Source organism: Neolamprologus multifasciatus, chromosome 15 (genome assembly GCF_963576455.1).
Source record: "Neolamprologus multifasciatus chromosome 15, fNeoMul1.2, whole genome shotgun sequence".
In the NCBI taxonomy this organism is placed as follows: Eukaryota; Metazoa; Chordata; class Actinopteri; order Cichliformes; family Cichlidae; genus Neolamprologus; species Neolamprologus multifasciatus.
The window spans coordinates 18,251,910-18,274,802 of record NC_140453.1 but is presented as its reverse complement, the minus strand read 5'-3'; the positions used below and the strand labels follow the sequence as shown (position 1 = coordinate 18,274,802).

At 40.4% G+C, this 22,893-nt stretch overlaps 1 protein-coding gene across 1 annotated transcript in view; it reads right to left on the bottom strand.

Moving 5' to 3' along the window:
- Positions 1-22,835, bottom strand: part of map3k5 (mitogen-activated protein kinase kinase kinase 5) — a 93,425-nt gene extending 70,590 nt beyond the window's left edge. Inside the window, 2 exon segments of the mRNA XM_085132425.1 lie at positions 21,873-22,160; positions 22,163-22,835. Coding sequence (XP_084988551.1) covers positions 21,873-22,160; positions 22,163-22,301 — 427 coding nt within the window. The 5' untranslated portion in view covers positions 22,302-22,835.
- Positions 22,836-22,893: the final 58 nt, after the last annotated feature.

Sequence of the window (22,893 nt, the reverse complement as noted above, 5' to 3'; positions counted from 1 at the left end):
CATGCCAATACAACAGCAGACCTGCCAGCATAGTGTTGACAGAAGGCTTCGTGAAGCCTGCAGAGGAGGTACTTGAGACTCCTCGTCACCCTTTTCGCATACAGTGGCACCTTTTCACCGCATCTGATGTTTTACAATCACCTGGTATCACCAGTAAACTGAAATCTGTCTACATCAGTGAGAGATAAGACATGCAGAAAAAAATGTAAAAAAGAAATGAAGAGTAAAACATTCATACTGATGCCCTGATAATCCTGCTACACCTCCTACAGTTGGACCTGCCAGTGTGGACCAAAAGTAAATTGATTCCCTCGCCTACTGCTCAAAGCAGAGGAGGGAAAATAATTCAATACTCTGAACATACTCTCTCACAGTGTTTGACTCTCAGCAGCACTCGGCCTGGCGCTGTAGGTTCATCGGGCCCCAGGTGAGCAGTTCGGAGTGGAGGGCTTCGAATTTACTGGAGATTGTTCTGGTGTCTGTTGGCTTCTCTTTATGGATCCTTCCCAGCACTCTCCAGAGATCCTCCACCAGCTCCACATGCTCTTTCTGAAGAGGAGCTGGGGGATCAGCTCCATCTAAAATATTACGATCTAAAAAGCTCTGGAGCATTTTCACATGGATCTGGATCATTTCAGCAAAGCAGAGTCTCTTGTCTCTACTAGAGAGCACATGATTGGACATAGAGAAATCTATTTTAATGAGAGCAGGTTGTGGAAAAAAAGAAACAATTGCTACCACCAGCCTAAAATCATAAGCTATAAACAATACTGAGAGATTATGTTTCAGCTATGCTATACATCCCTACAGCTGTAGATTAAGGGGACCTGTTTTGCTCACTCCCAGCTACATAATTTTATTTTGGACTCTTACAGGAACAGATTTGCATGATTCCCTACAACAAGCCCTCCCTCTAAGCTAACTTTCTTCTGATAGATTTGCCCCTTACAAACTTAAGGTGTGAACATCAGGTGGATAGGGCTGCTGTGCTCAAAGCCAAAACTTAATAAAGTGAGCTCTGTGTATAGATATATAGATTAAATAATTAATGATTTATCAAGGCAGCTACAGATACAACATGTAAAACTAAAACATTAAATCTACATACATCAAACAAGTACTGGTGGCTTTCTAGAAGGAAAAATTGTACATTTCAAGTGCTGATTTACAAGGACTAAAACACTTTTTAAATCTATATTAAAGCTGGATTGCAGTTCACATCAGCTGTCAGAAGGTGATGGGTGAACTACATCAGATCCCAGGACAGCTGTGTGCAAAGTCTGACCCATTCTTCTTGAATAAGTAATCAAATCATTATCTGAACCTTCCACTGCGTTTCAGAGCTTTAAATATTTACTGTTGATAACTACTGAACCTCTGTAGCCACTTCAAAAAATGTGTACATCATTAGAAAACAAATTGCTGCCCAGAAATCTGCCCAAAAATTAAGGATATCGTTAATAATCATTAAAGATATTGATCTATAAATCAAATTAAAGGTGAATAAATGTGAATATTGGTATCTATCTAATCCCAAAGATGCTGTATAAGTTTGTACTGGCACATTGAAAACTTTAGTAAGTTGCAATGCAAGAGTGATTTCAGTTCACCACAATTGTTCCATTACATTTTATGCGTCCTATGTCATCTAGCTGGGAAAGAGGAGGATACAGTGTTTGCATGTGTTGGTATGCGACCTTACTTTGACCTGATAATATTCCATATTTATGAAAATGCTGTTGACCTGTCATGATTGAAAAAATGCGATTACTGTAGCGGTTTACGCCTCGGTCACTCACGGACCAACGGCAAGTTTGACTCTACCAAGAGTCGGTGGTCGGTGGCGCTGTCACTTGGTGTTCGCTCGCTCGCTCTGTGGTATAGTATCGCTTCCTGTTCCTGCTCAAACACAGTGGTGTTTCTGAGTAGCTTATTTGCTTAGCAGTTTAATTAACAACTTTTAAATACATTCTTTTTTCACAGTATAATCTTCACGTGCTTCATCCGAAGCACACTTTCTGTGTACTCACTACCTAATTTATAGTATTCACTCACTGTCTCTGTACTGTTTCGCTAGCTTAGCTCGTAGCCGACCCGTTAGCACCATGGCTACTTCACCTGTCCCTTCTGCACTTTCTTGCTCATTGTGTCAGATGTTTAGTTACACCTCGGCCTCCTTTAGCAGTAATGATATCTGTAACAAATGTAGCATATTTGCAGCTCTGGAGGCCAGGATTACTGAATTGGAGACTCGGCTTTGCACCCTGCTCTCACCCTTAGCTAGCCAGGCCCCTGTAGCTGGTGCAGCCGAAGATAGCGTAGGCCCCGCTAGCTGTTCCCCGGCAGACCCCAAGCAGCTGGGGAAAGGCTGGGTAACGGTGAGAAGGAAGCGTAGTCCTAAACAGAAGCCCCAGGTACACCACCAACCCGTTCATGTGTCTAACCGTTTTTCCCCACTCGGTGACACACCCGCCGGGGGTCAAACTCTGGTAATTGGTGACTCTGTTCTCAGACATGTGAAGCTAGAGACACCGGCAACCATAGTCAATTGTCTTCCAGGGGCCAGAGCAGGCGACATTGAAGGAAATTTAAAACTGCTGGCTAAGGGTAAACGTAAATTCAATAAAATCATAATTCACGTCGGCAGTAATGACACCCGGTTACGCCAATCGGAGGTCACTAAAATCAATATTGAATCGGTGTGTAACTTTGCCAAAACAATGTCGGACTCTGTAGTTTTCTCTGGTCCCCTCCCCAATCAGACCAGGAGTGACATGTTTAGCCGCATGTTCTCCTTAAATTGCTGGCTGTCTGAGTGGTGTCCCAGAAACGATGTGGGCTTCATAGATAATTGGCAAACCTTCTGGAGGAAACCTGGTCTTGTTAGGAGAGATGGCATCCATCCCACTTTGGATGGAGCAGCTCTCATTTCTAGAAATATCGACAAATTTATTAAACCCCTCAAAACATGACTATCCAGAGTTGGGACCAGGAAGCAGAGTTGCAGTCTTACACGCCTCTCTGCAGCTTCTCTCCTCCTGCTACCCCCCCAAAAACCCATCTCCATAGAGACTGTGTCTGCTTCCAAAAAGACAAAAAACAAACTAAAAACCAGCAACAAACAACTTAAACAATCACAAAGAAAGAACAATACAGTATCCACATCTGAACCAAAGAGTAAAACAGTGAAATGTGGATTATTAAATATTAGGTCTCTCTCCTCCAAGTCTCTGTTAGTACATGACTTAATAATTGATCAACAAATTGATTTACTCTGCCTTACAGAAACCTGGTTGCAGCAGGATGATTATGTTAGTTTAAATGAATCAACACCCCCGAGTCATTCTAACTACCAGAAATCTCGAAGCACAGGTCGAGGGGGTGGTGTGGCAGCAATTTTTCACACCAGTCTATTAATTAATGAAAGACCAAGACAGACTTTTAATTCATTTGAAAGCCTGATGCTTAGCATTGTCCACCCCAGCTGTGAAACTCAGAAACCAGTCTTACTTGTTATCATCTATCGTCCACCTGGGCCTTACACAGAGTTTCTGTCTGATTTCTCAGACTTTATATCTAATTTAGTTCTGAGCTCAGATAAAATAATTATTGTGGGTGATTTTAACATCCATGTAGATGCTAAAAATGACAGCCTCAACATGGCATTTAATCTGTTGTTAGACTCAATTGGTTTCTCTCAAAATGTAAAAGAACCCACCCACCACTTTAATCACACTCTAGATCTTGTTTTAACATATGGCATAGAAACTGAACATTTAACAGTGTTTCCTGAAAACCCTCTCCTGTCTGATCATTTCTTGATAACATTTACATTTACAATAATTGATTACGCAGCAGTGGAGAGTGGACTTTATCAAAGTAGATGTCTTTCTGAAAGCGCTGTAACTAAGTTTAAGAATATAATCCAGCCACTGTTATCATCGTCAATGCCCTGTACCAACACAGAGCAGAGCAGCTATCTGAACGCTACCCCAACAGAGGTCGATTATCTTGTTAATAATTTCACCTCCTCACTACGTACGACTCTGGATACTGTAGCTCCAGTGAAAACTAAGGTCTCTAATCAGAAGTACCTGACCCCGTGGTATAATTCTCAAACACGTACCCTAAAGCAGATGACTCGTAATCTGGAGAGGAAATGGCGTGTCACAAATTTAGAGGATCATCATTTAGCCTGGAGAAATAGTTTGTTGCTTTATAAGAAAGCCCTCCGCAAAGCCAGAACAGCTTACTACTCATCACTGATTGAAGAAAATAAGAACAACCCCAGGTTTCTCTTCAGCACTGTAGCCAGGCTGACAAAAAGTCAGAGCTCTGTTGAGCCAACCATCCCTTTAACGTTAACTAGTGATGACTTCATGAACTTCTTCACAAATAAAATTTTTATCATTAGAGAAAAAATTACCAATAATCATCCCACAGATGTAATATTATCTACAGCTACTCTTAGTTCCATTGATGTTAAGTTAGACTCTTTTTTTCCAATCGATCTTTCTGAGTTAACTTCAATAATTACTTCCTCCAAACCATCAACGTGTCTTTTAGACCCCATTCCTACAAAACTGCTCAAAGAAGTCCTGCCATTGATTAATTCTTTGATCTTATATATGATCAACCTATCTCTAATAATCGGCTATGTACCACAGGCCTTCAAGGTGGCTGCAGTTAAACCTTTACTCAAAAAGCCATCTCTAGACCCAGCAGTCTTAGCTAATTATAGGCCAATCTCCAACCTTCCTTTCATATCAAAAATCCTTGAAAGAGTAGTTGTCAAACAGCTAACAGATCATCTGCAGAGGAATGGTTTATTTGAAGAGTTTCAGTCAGGTTTCAGAGTTCATCACAGCACAGAAACAGCTTTATTGAAGGTTACAAATGATCTTCTTATGGCCTCTGACAGTGGACTCATCTCTGTGCTTGTCCTTCTTGACCTTAGTGCAGCATTCGATACTGTTGACCATAATATTCTATTAGAGCGATTAGAACATGCTGTAGGTATTACAGGTATTGCACTGCAGTGGTTTGTATCATATCTATCTAATAGACTCCAATTTGTGCATGTAAATGGAGAGTCCTCTTCACACACTGAGGTTAATTATGGAGTTCCACAGGGTTCGGTGCTAGGACCAATTCTGTTTACATTATACATGCTTCCCCTAGGCAGCATCATTAGAAGACATAGCATACATTTTCACTGCTATGCAGATGACACCCAGCTCTATCTGTCCATGAAGCCAGATAACACACACCAATTAGTTAAACTGCAGGAATGTCTTAAAGACATAAAGACTTGGATGGCCACTAACTTTCTGCTTCTTAACTCAGATAAAACTGAGGTCATTGTACTCGGCGCTGAAAAGCTTAGAAATATGGTATCTAACCAGATTCTTACTCTGGATGGCATTACCTTGGCCTCCAGTAACACTGTGAGGAACCTTGGAGTCATTTTTGACCAGGATATGTCCTTCAACGCACATATTAAACAAATATGTAAGACTGCGTTCTTCCATTTGCGCAACATCTCTAAAATTAGAAATATCCTGTCTCAGAGTGACGCTGAAAAACTAGTTCATGCATTTATTACTTCCAGGCTAGACTACTGCAATTCATTATTATCAGGATGTCCAAAAAACTCACTGAAAAGCCTTCAGTTAATCCAAAATGCTGCAGCAAGAGTACTGACAGGGACTAGAAGGAGAGAGCATATTTCTCCTGTTTTGGCTTCCCTTCATTGGCTTCCTGTTAAATCCAGAATTGAATTCAAAATCCTGCTCCTCACATACAAGGTCTTAAATAATCAGGCCCCATCTTATCTTAATGACCTTGTAGTACCATATCACCCTATTAGAGCACTTCGCTCCCGCTCTGCAGGCCTACTTGTTGTTCCTAGAGTATTTAAAAGTAGAATGGGAGGGAGAGCCTTCAGTTTTCAGGCCCCTCTTCTGTGGAACCAGCTTCCAGTTTGGATTCAGGAGACAGACACTATCTCTACTTTTAAGATTAGGCTTAAAACCTTCCTTTTTGCTAAAGCATATAGTTAGGGCTGGACCAGGTGACCCTGAATCCTCCCTTAGTTATGCTGCAATAGATGTAGGCTGCCGGGGGATTCCCATGATGCATTGAGTTTTTCCTTTCCAGTCACCTTTCTCACTCACTATGTATTAACAGACCTCTCTGTATTGAATCGTATCTGTTATTAATCTCTGTCTCTCTTCCACAGCATGTCTTTATCCTGTCTTCCTTCTCTCACCCCAACCGGTCGCAGCAGATGGCCGCCCCTCCCTGAGCCTGGTTCTGCCGGAGGTTTCTTCCTGTTAAAAGGGAGTTTTTCCTTCCCACTGTCGCCAAAGTGCTTGCTCATAGGGGGTCATATGATTGTTGGGCTTTTCTCTGTATCTATGAAGCGCCTTGAGGCGACATTTGTTGTGATTTGGCGCTATATAAATAAAATTGAATTGAATTGAATTGAAGAGAGATAGTAATAGCGCTGGCACAGTGAATAACGCTTCGTTACCATCTATTACATAACAGCTACATATAAGAAGTTGTAACCATAGCGACTGTGAGGAAAACTGCTTTGAGTGATGTTAGTGAACCGAAGCCATCAGTGTGTATAGTAGTAGTTTTTTCCCCTGTATGTCTAATGGAAAACGAGGTAAACAGACTCGTATTAGTGGAGCAAAGTGCAGCTGGAGTTTTACCCTGAAGCCCATCCTACACAGAGGACAGGCAGATGCTTAGAAATACCATCTCCATGCTGCTCTGGAAATATCCCCCTCCCTTGAAAAGGAACCTTCGAGAGCATAAAGTCCAAACAGTCTGCCAACTTTCCAGGAACAGCAGAGGATGCTTGTGGTGCTCTTGCATGCAGGGCCAGTGTGATGTTTACCTCTGGTGTTTCAAACGATGTTTAGCTGTTTAGCTGTCAGGTTGCAGAGACAAACAGGATTAAAAACTTCAGACTTGTTTATTTGGTGTCATACAAAATGTACTGCTCAACAAGTTACTGCAGTTAACCGTGTTCTCAGACCACAAGTGTTTATACTGTAGCCGTTCTGAGCTGTCACACCTAAACGCAGTATAAAAAAAGGAACTTTTATTTTGATCTGTCTATTGCCTAAAGGCACCGTTGAGCTACACAGTGTGTTTTAGATTTTTATCTTTTATGCTAAGCACATTGAGTTTACATGCAATGAAATGCGCTATATAAACATAACTGATGCTGACAGAGACAAAAAGCTCCAGAGGGGTGTTCTGTGCTACAGATCAAATAAACAGGGGATCACAATGGCGTGTTATAAACTGAAAACTTGGCTTGAGTTGATGAAACAGATAAAAATAATAACTTATTGAATTTAGTTTAAGTTTGATTAGGTTTTCTTGTTTTGGTGTCTTTTTGTTTTAAGTCAAATTTATCGTATTTGTTTGTTTTTCTGTTTTATTTTATTGTATTTATTTAACTGATATATGGTTTTGTAAAGCACTTTGGCCACCCTTGTTGCTTATGAATCTCATAACATATAAAATTTATATTGACATTAAAAGAAACCTTTCACGATTTTCTTATTTTATGTATTACACACCCAGGATCTCCTTTTTCGTTTGGATACCTTAGTAGGGTTATCTCATACATAACCATACTAAGGCAGCCAATCAGAAGACAGTTGGCCTAAAAGGAGGCTGGACTTACAGGAGACAGTGGACGCAAGAAATGACAAATGAATGCACTGTTAATGATGCAAGGCTGATCTATTTCCATATAAGAGCATAGCTTCAATTAAGTGAAATGGATCCATTATAGGAACTTACAAAAAACTCCACACTAATAGCTCTTTAGTTTTCCTGTATGAAGCATTAAAATAAAAATTTTAAAAAATTGCTGCGTTTATATGTGAAAATTAAGTTTTCACAAATGAACTCCACAAGTTGTTGAATCCTGTAGTAATTTGTTTCTCATATACAACAGATCATCATCATTCCATCATTCTCACTATTGTAAGTAGTCTGTTGGGTGTGGTGGAGGGTTCAGCACACCCACTGAATTCATGTGATTACTTGCACTACAATCATATGGGTGTAATTAGACATTACACAGAGTTTGAAGAAAAGAAAGCTATCGACCAGCTCTTATCTGACTGTGCTGGTTAGTGGTCTTACACGCATCTTTGCTGAGTAATCGAGAGATTTCAGAGTTGAAGTGTAGGCGTAAAAAATCTGCTTTAAAAGTGATGCACAATTCCAGGTAGTAACAAGGCAGTGCAAGTTAGTCCCTTAGGGAGTCTCCACTACTCACATGGAATAACATTTTTACAGTTTTTTTTTTTAATTCTTTTGTTTATTCTTGCAGGAGATACACCAATCAAACATCGTGATGCATGCCTTTTTCCCTCAAAATAAACCCCTAATACTGGTGAAAAAAACCATTCAAGTCTTTTGGCTAAGCTTTTCTGTTTACAAATACATTTCTTCTCCCACAGGAGAATATGGGACATATGAATGGATATTCAGTCATCTGACGCCCCACCTAGCAGCGAGAGATTAATGTTCCCTTTATTTTTAGACCCATGTGCTTGAAAGAAACAACCCAGGAAAAAAAAAATCATGATGCAGGAAATGAGACCCGCCTGCCAGTCGCACGACTCTCCTGGCAGTCTGCTCCTCTTTACCTTTGCTCCACTTTGTTGCCTTTTCACTCACTGAGATATTTTACAAACCGCAGTGCAATGGCCCCCGAAGGGGAAAACAGCTGAGAACAGAATGTGAATTCATCTACCGGTGACAAGCACGCTGGGAGAAACCTGTGCTGCAGTGCAAGCTGTCCCGACATGCCTACTTGATGTACTTCCTTGCTGTTGTTCAGTGAAACAGAATCATGTTATTGTCTGGTAAACAATTCCACTTTATCTCACTTGCTTCGCGTGACAGGACTGAGGAACAGTTGTGGTTGTTTGCAGAGTGTTGCATGGAAATAAAAGGGCACCAGGCAGAAATTAGTGTATAAATACACCTGAAGACCTGGAAAAGTGAACTAGATAAGAAATTTTCCATCTGAAACAGCAGAAACATCAGACACCAGCACGACTGATAAACATTTCCTGACATGATTTCTTGGTAGTTTTAGACATATTCTTGAAAATGTTAAGGGTTCCTGCATTTTTTCCTTTTTTAAACTGGAGATAACAGGGGTATGACATCACCTGTACTGGTTTTGAAGGACCGGAAGGAATCTTTAAAAGCTTTTTGGTGCATACTGAGATACTTTGTCTAATTTCACATGGGCCACTATTATTTTATGCAAATATTCATGCACAATGCCTTTATACAATTAAAAAAAGAAAAAAGACAAATTTAACCCAGCAGCTGCCCACTTCGCCTGTTGTTGCATGAAGTTGCTGAATGTTATTTACTTTCTACGGTGTCTGGTAGTCACTTCACTGCTAATCGCTGCCTGTGTGGAAACCCCTTAAGACTTATTGGAAGTAGTAACATTCATTAGTGTTGGTTTCAGTTGTGTTTAGATATTGATCGTGGACGTGCAATGTGGTTTCCAGTGTTTGTTTACCCAAGACCAGTGTTAAGGTTTAGCCAGCTACAGGTCATCGCAACTAAGCCTTCAGTAGTGATTAATCATGTTCAGCTGTGGCTTTGCAGTGACTGTTGAATGGTAATGGGCTGAGCGTCGGTTCTCAAAGTAAAAATGACTTGTTGGTGCCAGAGGTCAGAGGAGAACAGCCAGACTTATATAAGCTGATAGGAAGGCAACAGAAACTCATATAATGACTTGTTATGACAAAAGTCTGCAGAAGAGCATCTTTCAATGCACAGCACAGAAAACCGAGGCTACAATTTGCATGAGTTCAACAAAATTGGAGCAGAATATCTGATCTGAGGAGTCAGTATTTCTGCTACACCATTCAGATGTTAGGGTCAGAATCAGGTGTAAATAACAAAAAAAAAAAAGCACAGATCCATCTTGTTTTGTATCAACAGTTGGTTGATTCAAGGCAGTTTCCTGTAATGGTGTGGGGCGCACTTTGGGCCCATTTGCGACAACCGAGCATCGTATCCATCTTCTGTGGCAGCTTCTTACCCCACAGTCACCAGATCTCAGTCTATTAGAGCACCTCCAGCATGTGTTTGAACATGTGAGTGACCAAAATATTTGATTCTAGCACCTTGCTGAATCTATGCCACAAAAAAAGTGAAGGCATCTCTGAGGGCAAAAAGGGGCCCAAAGCAGTACTAGCAAAGTGTACCTAATAAAATTCCCAGGGACTCACAATCTCGCTCCATCATTCAAAAACATGACTGTCTAACTACGAAAAAACCAAAAGAAAACACTGCACTACAAGTTCGGGATACATCTTTTTTGTTTGTGGGCAGTGGTTACCTTCACCAGCCTTCTCATGGACAGATAAAAATTACACTGCATAATATAAAATAATAAGAAAATGATATTAAAATATAAAGGCTTCAAGTAATTTGCTTGTAATATGTGGGTGGCTTTCTTGAGCTAGACTAGATATGAAATTCAAACTAAATATGGAAATTTAAAAAAACTTTACCGTTGTCTTTACAGAAACACCTCTTGACTCTAATATATGCGCACAATGAAACAGTTGGGTTTTTTTTGTTTTTTTTTAAGCTGCCAACAAAAACTATTTTCTTTTACGCAAAAACACCCATGCAGTTTTGCATACATGCTGTGACCTTTGCGGTGGGTATGCAGAATCAAAACAAACCAGACAAAAGCTGCATACTGCATGTGAGAAAAGCAACTGCAAAGACAGATGAGTAAAACACACCTCCGCCAGAGCCTGGTTACAGCGTTATTATTAGACTCTGTATTGTGAACTTGTTGCATGCTGCCAAAGGTTTTCTAGTTGGAAAAAAAATAACAATAATGTAATAACAGCTGTTCTACTAGAGAAAAGAAACCACGCGGCAGAGAACTGGTATCAAACCCACCCCCAAAAATCAAATAAATGAAAAATACAACCAGAGTATTCTCATAGCTCTTAGGGCTGTTCACTGCCTTATCATGATACTCAAACTGATAAGAGTGAGTTCCCTGTCACGCACCATTGGTTTCTAAAGACAACCCTACCCACTCCTGCTGCATTTCACCTCAAATGAACCCTGATGAATCCAAATGGGAGCTTTGATATTCGGCTTCTCCACCTCCTGTCCTATTTCTGGCGATCACTTCTGAGATATAAGCAGGATTTTATACAGCACTTACACTTATTCCAGATGAAAATACTGCATAGAAGGATGTGGGGTATAGTCATTGTCATGCATGTAAAGAAGAAGCTGCTTTTGATTCTGAACTAGCTTTTCCTTCCTTCCTTGAAAAGAAAAGAAAAAAACTTGTTAAAAAGCATTTGCACTTCTGCCTGGAATCTCCCACAGAGGTGTAGGCAGTCCTCCCCAGATGCCAGCAAATGGCCCCTAGGCTAATTCCTCCTAACCTTGTGCCGCCTAACCTCTGAAAAGCAGCCAACCACTAGCGTAAACAGAAGGGAAGATAAACAACTTAGCACAGGGCCAGCTGATGGGATTTCAGGGCAGTGCAGATTCTCAGTCAGGAATCTTGAGTGTACATTCTTGTGCTGGATAAGAGACAGTGCCTGCTGGCGCCCGGCAGTGTTGACACTGGACAAAGCTGGATGTCACCCCATTGTGCAAGGATTGCATCTGTGCTCCATTTCCGTCCACTTTTTCAGACTACAGTTTGCTTGCTTAATAGTTACAGTAGTAGCATTTCTTATTTTGTGACTTTACATTGTTGAACAACACTGTCATGAGACCAGGTCACCTCGTTGTTCGCTGCTTGTTGTTCGCTTCTGCTAATGTTTATTACTGACATTTAAACGATTAATCAATAACTATAATAAATGTTAACTTTTAACAGAACAAATCAAAGATAGCCTCTCAAGATTGAGGATTTGCTATACAGTGGTGTTTACATTTGCCTACTATGTTAAAGCTTCCTGGTTTGAGACTAGGAGGAGGATTGGTTTCGACACCACGAGACATTTACAATAATACAAACAATATCAGCAACAAAACTGTTTGCAGTTCTTACAATAACATAACTATAAGTAAGAAATGGTTTGTGTTTGTGTAGCAGAGGCCCGAGGGTTTGAGGGTTCTGTGCAGTAACTTTGCTGTTTTTAGTGCCTGGAATCTGCTGGAGCCACTGTTCCAGAGTTACAGCTCCTAATGCTGCTACTACCACTGGGACCACCTTCCACATCTGCTCCAGCTGATCCTTCAGCTCCCGCTACCTCCACTCTGTTTTATCATGCTCCTTCTTTCTGATGTTTCCTCCTGCTGGGATTGCCACATCTATCAACTGCAGTTTTCTGCTTCTTGTCAGCCATCACTGGACCTGCTTGGCTGGCATGCAACTGGTATCTTGGCTCCATATTTTTATGCTAGACTTTTCTCAGCTTCAATATGACTTTGCAGACACACATGATGATGTTATCCTGCTCAACCAAAACCATACCTGCTTGCTACTCCCTTAATAATATGAGACAGCTAGTATGGCTATCAGGGCAATTGCTGACAGTTAAATGTTGAACATTAACGTGTGCGCCGTCCACATTCACTTCAGTCTTGTTGAAAAAGGAACTTTAATGGCCTCTCGAAATTCCTCATAAAGTGCTGTGATGGTCAGTTACTTCAGCTGCTAGTGAGGGGATGGAGTGTGAGACTGTATCCAATCATGCTGTGTGAAGGTGTGTCAGTTAGAGGAGGTGAAGATAGCACAGTCAGCACTGTTGCTGAGTCAATCTCCACAGACTTTAAAGAAAGAATAAGAGCAAAGATAAGGGTATTTCAAACCTTTTGTAAAATTGCCACACATACATCTGTTTGAATTTTACTTAAAGTTTGCATTATTAGGGGCAAGTCTGATTTGACCATGTTTGTGGCATTGATGCATTTTGGAGCATTGTAATGGATATGTCTGACAAATGATGTCTTCTTTATGTTATGGCATATATATATATATATATATATTAGGGGTGCAACGATACTCGTATCGATATCGAACCGTTCGATACAGTGCTTTCGGTTCGGTACGCATATGTATCGAACGATACAACATTTTTAATTTATTTTATCAACTTTCCTTCTGATGATGCTGTCTGTGTTGAGCGCTCAGTGGATCTGTGCTCGACAGTGCAGCCTAGGCGGAGTAGTCGAACACAGATTCACTGAGCGCAGGGCAAGCTAGCGAGACAGAAGCTAGGCTAGTTGCAACATGGCAAATTGAACCTCCCCCACCCTCATTCAGATCTGGCGTTTGGAACTATTTTGGTTTTCATGTGATGTATGACCCTGAAGGTAAGCCTGTCATGGACAAAAGTAAAACAGTATGTTGGATGTGCCAGCAATGCTCAATTGGTGGGAACTAGTGTGTTAGCGCAGTTAGCTCGTTAATGTGTTGACGTCTTCCAGCCCCACTCATGAGGTGATCCGCGGTAGCTCGTTAACGGAGATTTGCCGTGTTGTGACGTTAATGTCATTTCAGATTTACGCTGACAGCACTAGTGGGAACACAACCAATATGACTGCACATTTACTCCGACATCATCCTAGTGCAAAGACAAGTGGAAGCAGAGAAAAACAACAAGCAGCATGCTACAAACTTTACCCGAGTCATTTAGACAGCCGTTAGCACACGATTCTCCTTATGGGGACCTGATATGTTTAATATGCTGCTGAGAATATAGCCCAGAAGAAGCGTATAGTATAGCTTTTATTTTGGAAAGAGACATTTCTCCATAATAAACTCTCTTTTCCAAAGATGAGTGATTCCTCAATCAGATACAGGGCTCGCAAAATCGCTAGCCCGACGGGGCTTTTTTCCAGTCGGGCTACCAAAATCTATCTCTGCCCTGCCCGTCGGCCTATCCTAGGAAGGAAAAATATATGTCAATGCTTTTGCATTCTTTTGGAAATGTAGCTGGGTAATTATGTCATTGGCATCGGCCACTGTCAATATGTGACATACTGAAATCGCGTTTGAATTTGCGCTTGTTTTTTGCTTTCACTTTGCAATCGCGTGAACTGTGTATAGAGAGCGACAGTACTGATTGGTGAGTGATGATAATTTGCGCACCAATTCCTCTGACATCGTCTTATCAATCGTTAGCTTACTATGCAAACATGACAAGTGAAATCTCCCGCAGCTTAAACATGTGAGAGGTTGATCGCGCAGAGAATCGCTGAGCGTTATGTTAGTGCGTGTGTAAAAGCAGCAGGATATATATTTTAGTTCTGCTGAGCCAAATAAGACAGGTCAGCGTGAAGAAGTGACAGCCAAAGAAAAGCTTACCACAAAACGGAAAGGTTATGACAAATCAGACTATAAGGAAAAAAGAAAGTGCAGCTTTATGGTTTCATGGACAAAAGAATTTCTGTGGCTGCAATATGACGAGCTAAATAACCAGGGCTGCACATAAGTGGTCCGCAGGTGCGCATTCGCTGTCAAAATAAAAACCCGCACAAGATAAGAAGTTGCAACGCGTGTTTGCGTACATAAGATTTTCAGGAGGACAGACATTTGTTTAGAACTCTTAAAGATGTCGAAGAAGCTCCTTTAAGCAGTTACTGTGATGTTCCTCCACCTCCAAAGAAATGTCAGAAGGAGTCCGAACCACAAAAGAAGCGCGTATTCTCTGAAAAGTGGTTGCAGGAGGTGAGCTGGCTTCAAACAAATGATGAACGCACAGAGATGTGGTGCAGAATGTGCCGTGAAAATTTAATAAATGACAAATTAATAAAAAGGCATGAACATTTTTTTTGTATCGAAAAAATATCGAACCGTGACACCAAAGTATCGAACCGAACCGAACCGTGAATTTTGTGTATCGTTGCACCCCTAATATATATATATATATATATATATATATATTTTAACTTGGACTAATTTGCAAGTAGATGTTAGGATTTTCATTGGAAGTGACCAGGATGGACAAGATTAGAAATGAGTCCATCAGAGGGACAAAGTTAGAGAGCGGTTGAACATGTGCAGAGGAGGGATAGTGGATATACTGGACAAAGGATGTTGGAAATGGAGCTGCCAGGCAAGAGGAAAAGAAGAAGACCACAGAAAATATTCATGGATGGACTAAAGGAGGACATGCAGAGAGTTGGTGTGACAGACAGGGTGAAATGGAGGCCGGCGATTTGTTGTGGTGACCCCTAAATGGAGCAGCCAACAGAAAAGGAAGAAGCAGTTACACAGTTTATGAATGCTAACAATACTACCTCATGTTAACTGTATAACTTAGTATTCCACCTTCTCATCCAAATGTAGTTATGTCTACCTTTTACAGAAAGTCTATAATTTGTAGATGCTAAGGTACTTTCTGTTCTTTTTCCACCTCATTCACCTTGGTGCTCCATTATATACTCCTCTTCTCAATACTACTACATTGTAAACTGGGCAGCATGAAAACAATTTGTGAGCTAGATCTGCGTTGGCTGAGTGTGTGTGTGTGTGTGTGTGTGTGTGTGTGTGTAATGGAGTGGTAAGCAAACACTCAGGTTCAGGTAGAGCAGCTTTTAAAGTGCTCAGGAATTGTTCACAAATTCAATGTGCACCCTATAAATGACACAGTGGTTTAGTGTAATGATCAACAAGAGGGATAAAGCTCTGCATACCACAGCTATGACCCAACACACAAACACACAAAACAGCTGTGCGCCATCTGATCCCTAGCCAAATACTACAGTATTAACTGCTGCACTTTCAACACTGTAAAAGTGTTTCGAAACAGGACGCATCAATCCGTTGTCGTACTGCTGCCACGCAGTCGCTGCTCAAACAAACTCTGAGTTAAAACATAAACCGAGTTTCTGATTCCAAAACAGTATGATCAGAGTTTAGCATCGTGCTGTGGAGTAGAGAAAGAAAGCCATCATCCATGAAGCTCAGATACTATGAATCACCATGGCAACAGGTAAATAAAGAGCAGCGACTTCATTTTATTCCAGTGGACCGAGGAATATGAACACGTGTCAGCATGGGCTGCGATTTTTATTTGAAAAATGGGACTTTTAATCATCTTGGGCCACTCTGCCAACGTTATACATGAGTAAGAATTTGATATAAAATATATAATTTATTTATATTGTCTGTGATAGTCTTTTACTCAATTTGATTTTTTTATTGGATGAAACTGAAATCCTCATTTTGTCATTTAATTATTAAATCTAATAATTCAGGTGTAATTTGACACACAGAAAAGGTATGTGACTGAAACTGGAGATATGGAGAAACAGAGGCACAGTTTAGTGATGGACATGTGATATTTGTTACCCAGATAGCAATAGACGATCCACCCGCAAGTCAGTCTTTATTAAATAAAAACTGTTTTTGCAGCAGTCTACGGCCACTGCATTTTCTCAGTAATCCAGGGAAGTTTAAACCTGATTTCTCATAAAGAATTTCATTATTTCTGCCATTACCAGATAAAAATGCTTAATGAGATTTACAGAAAACCTCTGCTTTAATGTTCCCCAATTTAACCATTTCTAATTTGATGTAATATGAGCCATCACTCATAGATAATGCCTCTCTTATAGCTGTGGCAGAGGTGTTTTACTCAGTTCCTGGCAGCCTAATATTACAAATCTCACATTTTTTAATGAATGACTTACCGATATAAATCTTTACAAACACGTTATAAGGAATGTCTCAGCTTTTAATAATAATAATGTTTATTAGACTCAGGTCTCATAAATTTAGATATTTAGCATTGTTTTAGAAGGTTGAAAGATTTTAAATCAAGAATGTTTGCTGATCTTTTACAGATATTTTTGGTTTGATCTGTTTGTGAGACTGATTTAGGCGATTTTCAATAGAAAACATGTCCAAGTTCAGATTTTGAATTTGTTGTTTGACATAATTTAATGACTGAATCTGAAACTATTTTACTCACAGTCAGAACATCTGAAGCCAGCATTAAAAAGTAACTTTAAATACATTTAGTTTTGTTTTTAGTCATTTCAGCTTCAACTTTACGCAGATATTCACATCACCGCCAAGGTCCAACTGTGACAGTCATTTTTCCATCAGTGTGACTGATTACAACACAGCAAATGAGTCAGAAACATGGAGACTATAAGTGCTACAGGATTCTCATAATTAATTTGCAATATGATCGCTGTCTCTGTACTTATTGATTATAAAAGCAGTCGTGTAGTTTGCATAGAATGGTGAAACATCTAACCGACGTTTCAGTGTTTGTAAAAATGGAAACTCCTGTTGAATAATTTGCTTCACTCTGAGCTTTGATAGCGACTTTATGAAGAAATGAATCGGAGTATCAGCAGATGGTTCCGGTACGAGAGGAAGAGTCAGAGAGAAACAGAAGAAAACCTACCAGCGAGCAAGTGGCATTCTTAGAGTTTGTCACCCAGTTTGACTGACTCAGAGTTTAAGTTGAACTACCTTCTGAAACAGAAAACTCTTGTCTCAGGGTGAGCAGCCTCAGAGTCCTTAGCTAAAGCTTCTTTCACTTCAGCCTCTGCCAAAGATATCAAGAGACAAACAACTCAAGCACTGAATCCTGATGACTTTGTGTCTCAAGTATAACATGGGCCATCACTGAGGCTGGTACTCCAGACTGGGGACTGAGAATCAGGCTAATCGCAATAAATAAATAAATAAAGGAAACACATTCCCTGAAGTCTGATATACCACATCCTGTCAAAAGGACAGATGAAGATTACCTCATGGGCTAAGGGAAAGCATATATTTAAAAACAACAACCGGGAACTGAGAAAACATAAAAAAGATACAGTTGATAAAGACTGTTATATAAGTTATAAGTTATTCAATTTTCAACAGCCTCAATTAGCTGACAGAAATGTGCACATTTGTTTAGATAGAATTAATGGTCTAAATTCTAAAACCATTCAAATGAAAACTCATATCCACCCATCTACAGCATAGCTACTCAGGAGAGGCAGTGGGATGAGAAACATGGCAGTTAGGGGATACCTGCTTCTTTTTTGCGATAGTTATAATAATAAAAGTTGTGTGTATATCAAAATCAGCAGGATGATGAAGTATGAATTTTTGCTTCACATTTTACTTCTCTGATTTTGTCCTTTCTGTAATTATTAGTTACTTGTGCCCAATTATCTGCTAACATGCTGTATTTTTTTTTTATTTTGGATTAAATGACATTCGCTGCTTAATTTCACACTCTCAAAATGGACATCTTATAAAGAAATATGACACATAATACAAATGATTTACTGAAATGTAATTCAGCGTTTTCTACACAGATGTTAGTTTGTAAGATTTCACATGTGTATTTGGAATTTTTTTTTATGTTTATTTTTGTACCCAACTGAGAAAACAACGTAATCTGTAATCAGTTTACTAGCAGACAACGTGCTCTCTATTATTTTAAAGGTCCGATCACTGCTGGCAAACCAACCTTGGCCCTTCCCTCCTGTGTTTTACCTACAGACTGGCTCGCTGGTAGAGGTGGGAATCACCATACATCCCACGATACGATATTATCACAATACTTAACGCACGATACGATATTATTGCAATTTTTCAGATATTCAGATTCTCTACATAAAGGTAAACTTTATCACTATTCATTTTATCTAATATCAAAGTCTTGCACTCAGTCTCTCATTTCAGTTTTATTGTTGACAAACTGAATGGTTTGTATTACAGTCTAGTCCAACTTAACTGAATGCAACCATCTGGTACAATTATAGCTATTCTGAACTATGCAATTTAATGACACTATGCAGCCCATTCAGCAACTGAAGAATTTGAAAGTAAATTAAAACAAAACATAATTTTACATTAAATAAAAAAGTTTTAAACTTAATTAAAATAAAACATGTCTTAAATTAAAATAAGTAAACTGTCATGTTTATTGCTGCCAAAAAAAAGTTAAACACATTTGGACAGTGAAGGAATGTCAGGATTCTTGCTCCGAAAAAGGATCAACATGCTCTGAAGTCAGAGCACAAAACCTTTTTTGTAACAAAATATCGATTTCTGCTGTCCCTGTATCGATACATTATTAGCAAACAAAATATCACGATACTACACAGTATCGATTTTTCCCCCCACCCCTACTCGCTGGCCAGGTTGAACTCAATATTAATTAGTTGCTTCTCCAGAGAGGCTTCTGTCACACAGTTGGATGCACTCCAACTCCACTTTCTTGCACTGCAAATGGCCTTGCTCTGCTTTGGAGATCTGCTGTGAAATTACTGCGTATGTAGAGCAGAACAAGGACCACTATAATCTTGTATAGTTCCGTGACAAATTCCACACATACAGTAAGTATCTGAATTTTGAAAACACTGAGAGGTACATATGTAATCTATTCACATCTTACTCGTGTTTTTTTTCCCTCCACCCACTTATGTTGGTTAATATCATGTGATCAGTGGTGTGAGTAAGATAGGCACAGCTACACAAATCTGACTTCAAATCTGAATTCTGACTCCATGAATAACTGGGCTGTAGTGACCAAAATTCCCAGTGATAAGATACGGTTAGCTATCACTGTTGCCAAACTTTTGCATCTACACTTCCTGTGTTTCATGTCCTGAGGGTTTCACAATCAGGCTCTGCCATCTTTCAGCCAAATACCCTCTTTGTCCACAGCATCATGCGGGGAGGACATGTAAGGACAGTCAGGAACAGCTTTTCATTGTATCAGAAGCAGACAAATGACAGAAACCAACAAGCTCACTCAAGTTTTTTGTTTCCGGTCTTTCATCTGCAGGAGGATAATGAAGAAGTGGTGTGTGAGTGAACAGATATAGCAATGTGTGTCTGGGAAAATGCCACAGCCCTCCCCTGTGTATTATGAGAAAATTCCACGGTAGCTCAGAGGAAAAAGACCAAACAAAACACTGGGAACATGATGTGTTTGTACAGCCAATAATATGATAAGCAAGAAGCATGTCGAGCATGGAACAAACAATACACCTGTCTGTCTTCACTAGTAGGCTCTGATGTTGGCAATATAAGTGCTGTTAGTGCAACTAAATATGGTTAATTCAGCTCTATCTATAATCAGTTTATAATCTCTACATTGCTATAGTTGGATAAAAATGTTATTACATATACTTTTTCTATGCTACTTTTTGCATAGTATTAAGAATTTGTTACATTTTAACTCTAAATTTTGCACAATTATAATATGTTCATAAGCACCTTTGTGGGGTTGCTGACCTTGTGTCCTGATTTTCATTACTTTTTGACAGTTGTTGCTAAGATTTGTGAGGCGGCTGGGTAGCGCATTGTTTAACACACTCTCCCTTAGCTTGGCGTGTCCTTCTACAGTGCAAACATATTATTGTTGGGTTGAACTGGTTGGGAACTTGTTGGGTCTAAACTGGTCATAGGTGTGGATTTAAGTACAAATGGGAGTGGAATTGTGACCTGGCCAGTTACCCGCCTCTCGCCAAATGTCAGCCGGGATTGGCTCCAGCTCCCTGTGAGCTTAGCTGGATGAGTGGTTAAGAAAATAGATGGACCTTTAATTAGTGACTGCTAACCACTGTGACTTTAGAATTGATGCTTTTGTTTTAAAAAATATATATATAGTTTTTTACCCAGTGACTTAATCTTAGTTTTGTTACTGTTAACACTGATACAATTACCATTAATAAACAGATATTTTTTTAGGAATTTTCTAGGTCTTTTATAATAAGGAAAAAAACCTGCATACTGCATATTGACTTTTATATATGTTGATCTTTTTATAGCTCCTGTCAGGTAAAATCCTTTTACTATATTAATAACGAGTCAAGCAATGATTGTGTCCTTAGGCTACCAGAGTTTGACAGTAACCCCCCTCAAAAACAAAAAAAAAAGAAAAACCCAAAACAAAATTAGCATCATTTGCAGAGATGCCACTGTTTGAAAGGCTTTGACGTGTCACACTGTTTTATATTTACAATATCTGCTGAACACGTACTGATACAATCTTAATGAAATGCAAACACTGGCTGCTGTTTCTGGCTCTCAAACAGAGAGATCAGCCAAGTGCATTATAGTTGAGTTTTTCATGACCTAACCAAACCTTTCCAGTAGTATTTAGAGCCAACTGCTACATATACAACATGAATTAGAGATGGAAAGTGCTTTCTATCAAGGGATTCAAGTTTGCTTCTCTGTTAGCAGATTCCAGTGGAAAGACCAGGCTTGTGGCTCAAACTGTGACACTGAAGCACAATGCCGAACCCCACAATGGAAGAGGGGAAACTAGCCATAGGAGGGGGAACTCTAGCAATAATCCCCACATTAGTGGAGCAAATGATACAACTTCTCAGCAACTATTGTTCAATGAGTTCCAGCTTTGTTCATTTAACTATACATACCACTGTGATCTAAAGGAAGCAACATCAAGCCATGACATGCAGAGCAATGGGATGTATTTAGGGAGTCCAGAGCAACTTGTCCTGCAGGCATAGTTTCCAACAACAGAGGTGATGCAGTAAACGTGATTTTCGAGCCCATGAAAGGAATTTAGGGGAGAGGTTCTTGTGCTACTCTTTCATGAATTAAATGGCATTCCTGGGTCACTGAGCTTTAGTGAGGTCCACTGTGGCTTAATCATTATAATGGAGAGCAAAGATTAAGCCTAAAAATCAATTTAGAGAATTGATCTAAAATCCTAACAGGCTGCCATTAAGGCTAAAAATGACCTCATCTAGGAGGTCTCGTAATAATCACTTTTATAAAATGTTTGTCTTCTCACTTGCTGAGGGCGGTTCGGGAAGGTTGTTGTGGGTGGATGTGGAAAGATTTATAAGCCTTTCTTCACTTGACTCACCTGCGTTGTAGAACCTGTCCAGCACGGCGGTCTCCCCGAAATCCAGTTTACCAAAGTTCACTGTCTCTAGCTTGCTGCCCACAGAATCGCAAGCGTCCTTCAGACACTGCAGGGCCATGCTCTCATGATTATTCTGTTGGCTGGCCTCTCCGTTCACCACATAGGCCACTGTCACCGGCCTGCTTTTGCAAGACTTTCCGGTGGACAGCAACCCTCCGGTGTCCAAGGAGCAGCTCCCGGAGATCGGGCTAAGTCCCCCACCTCCAGCCCCGGAATCATGCCAAAAGTCCCGGCTGCGGGGATTCCACAGGCACCACCAACACCACCACTGCTGTTGACGCTTGTATTTTCCCCGCTGAGGTTCTCTCTGCCGGGGCCAGCACCAAAGGAAGGTACCGCTAAAGAGATCCCGTCCTGGTCTTGATTCATCTTTCTTCAAGTGTCTTTTTAAAGTGGGGATTTCGATGAGTGGCTTCTCCACCAGTCCTCCATGGAGAGCCAGCGTTACGCACGGCGGTTACCCATGGAGCTTCTGCAAAGGCACGACGTGCAACTCTGCTCCTTCTACACAGGTAAACAGTCTGTTAGGAGCAGAGGTGCAGCTCCACATCATGCTGCATGACTGCCGTTGATTGCACGCTTACAAAACACGCGAATAGTGGCTGCAGGCGGACCGAAGTCACGACGATATCCGAAGAGAAAACACAGGAGGAAAAGCCACCAAATCCGCGCATTCCGTCTCAGCCGTCGCAACAAATTCACATACTTCTCAAAGTTGAGCAACACAGCCACTGTTAGTGCAGCAACGCCCACGGGATCCACAAATGTCACACCGAGTCCAACTTAAGCTCACTTTAAATCCTCCGATCAGCGCAACGGGTTCTCAGCGCTGAAAAGAGAAAGCACACCGCGCACGCAGTCAAGGTGCCTTCATGTGTAGACAGACCCTGCCCAGTTTCCACTGTTATCTTCGAGGTCAGACTCACGCTCTGGGCGGAGAGACGATACTCGGAGCCTGGGT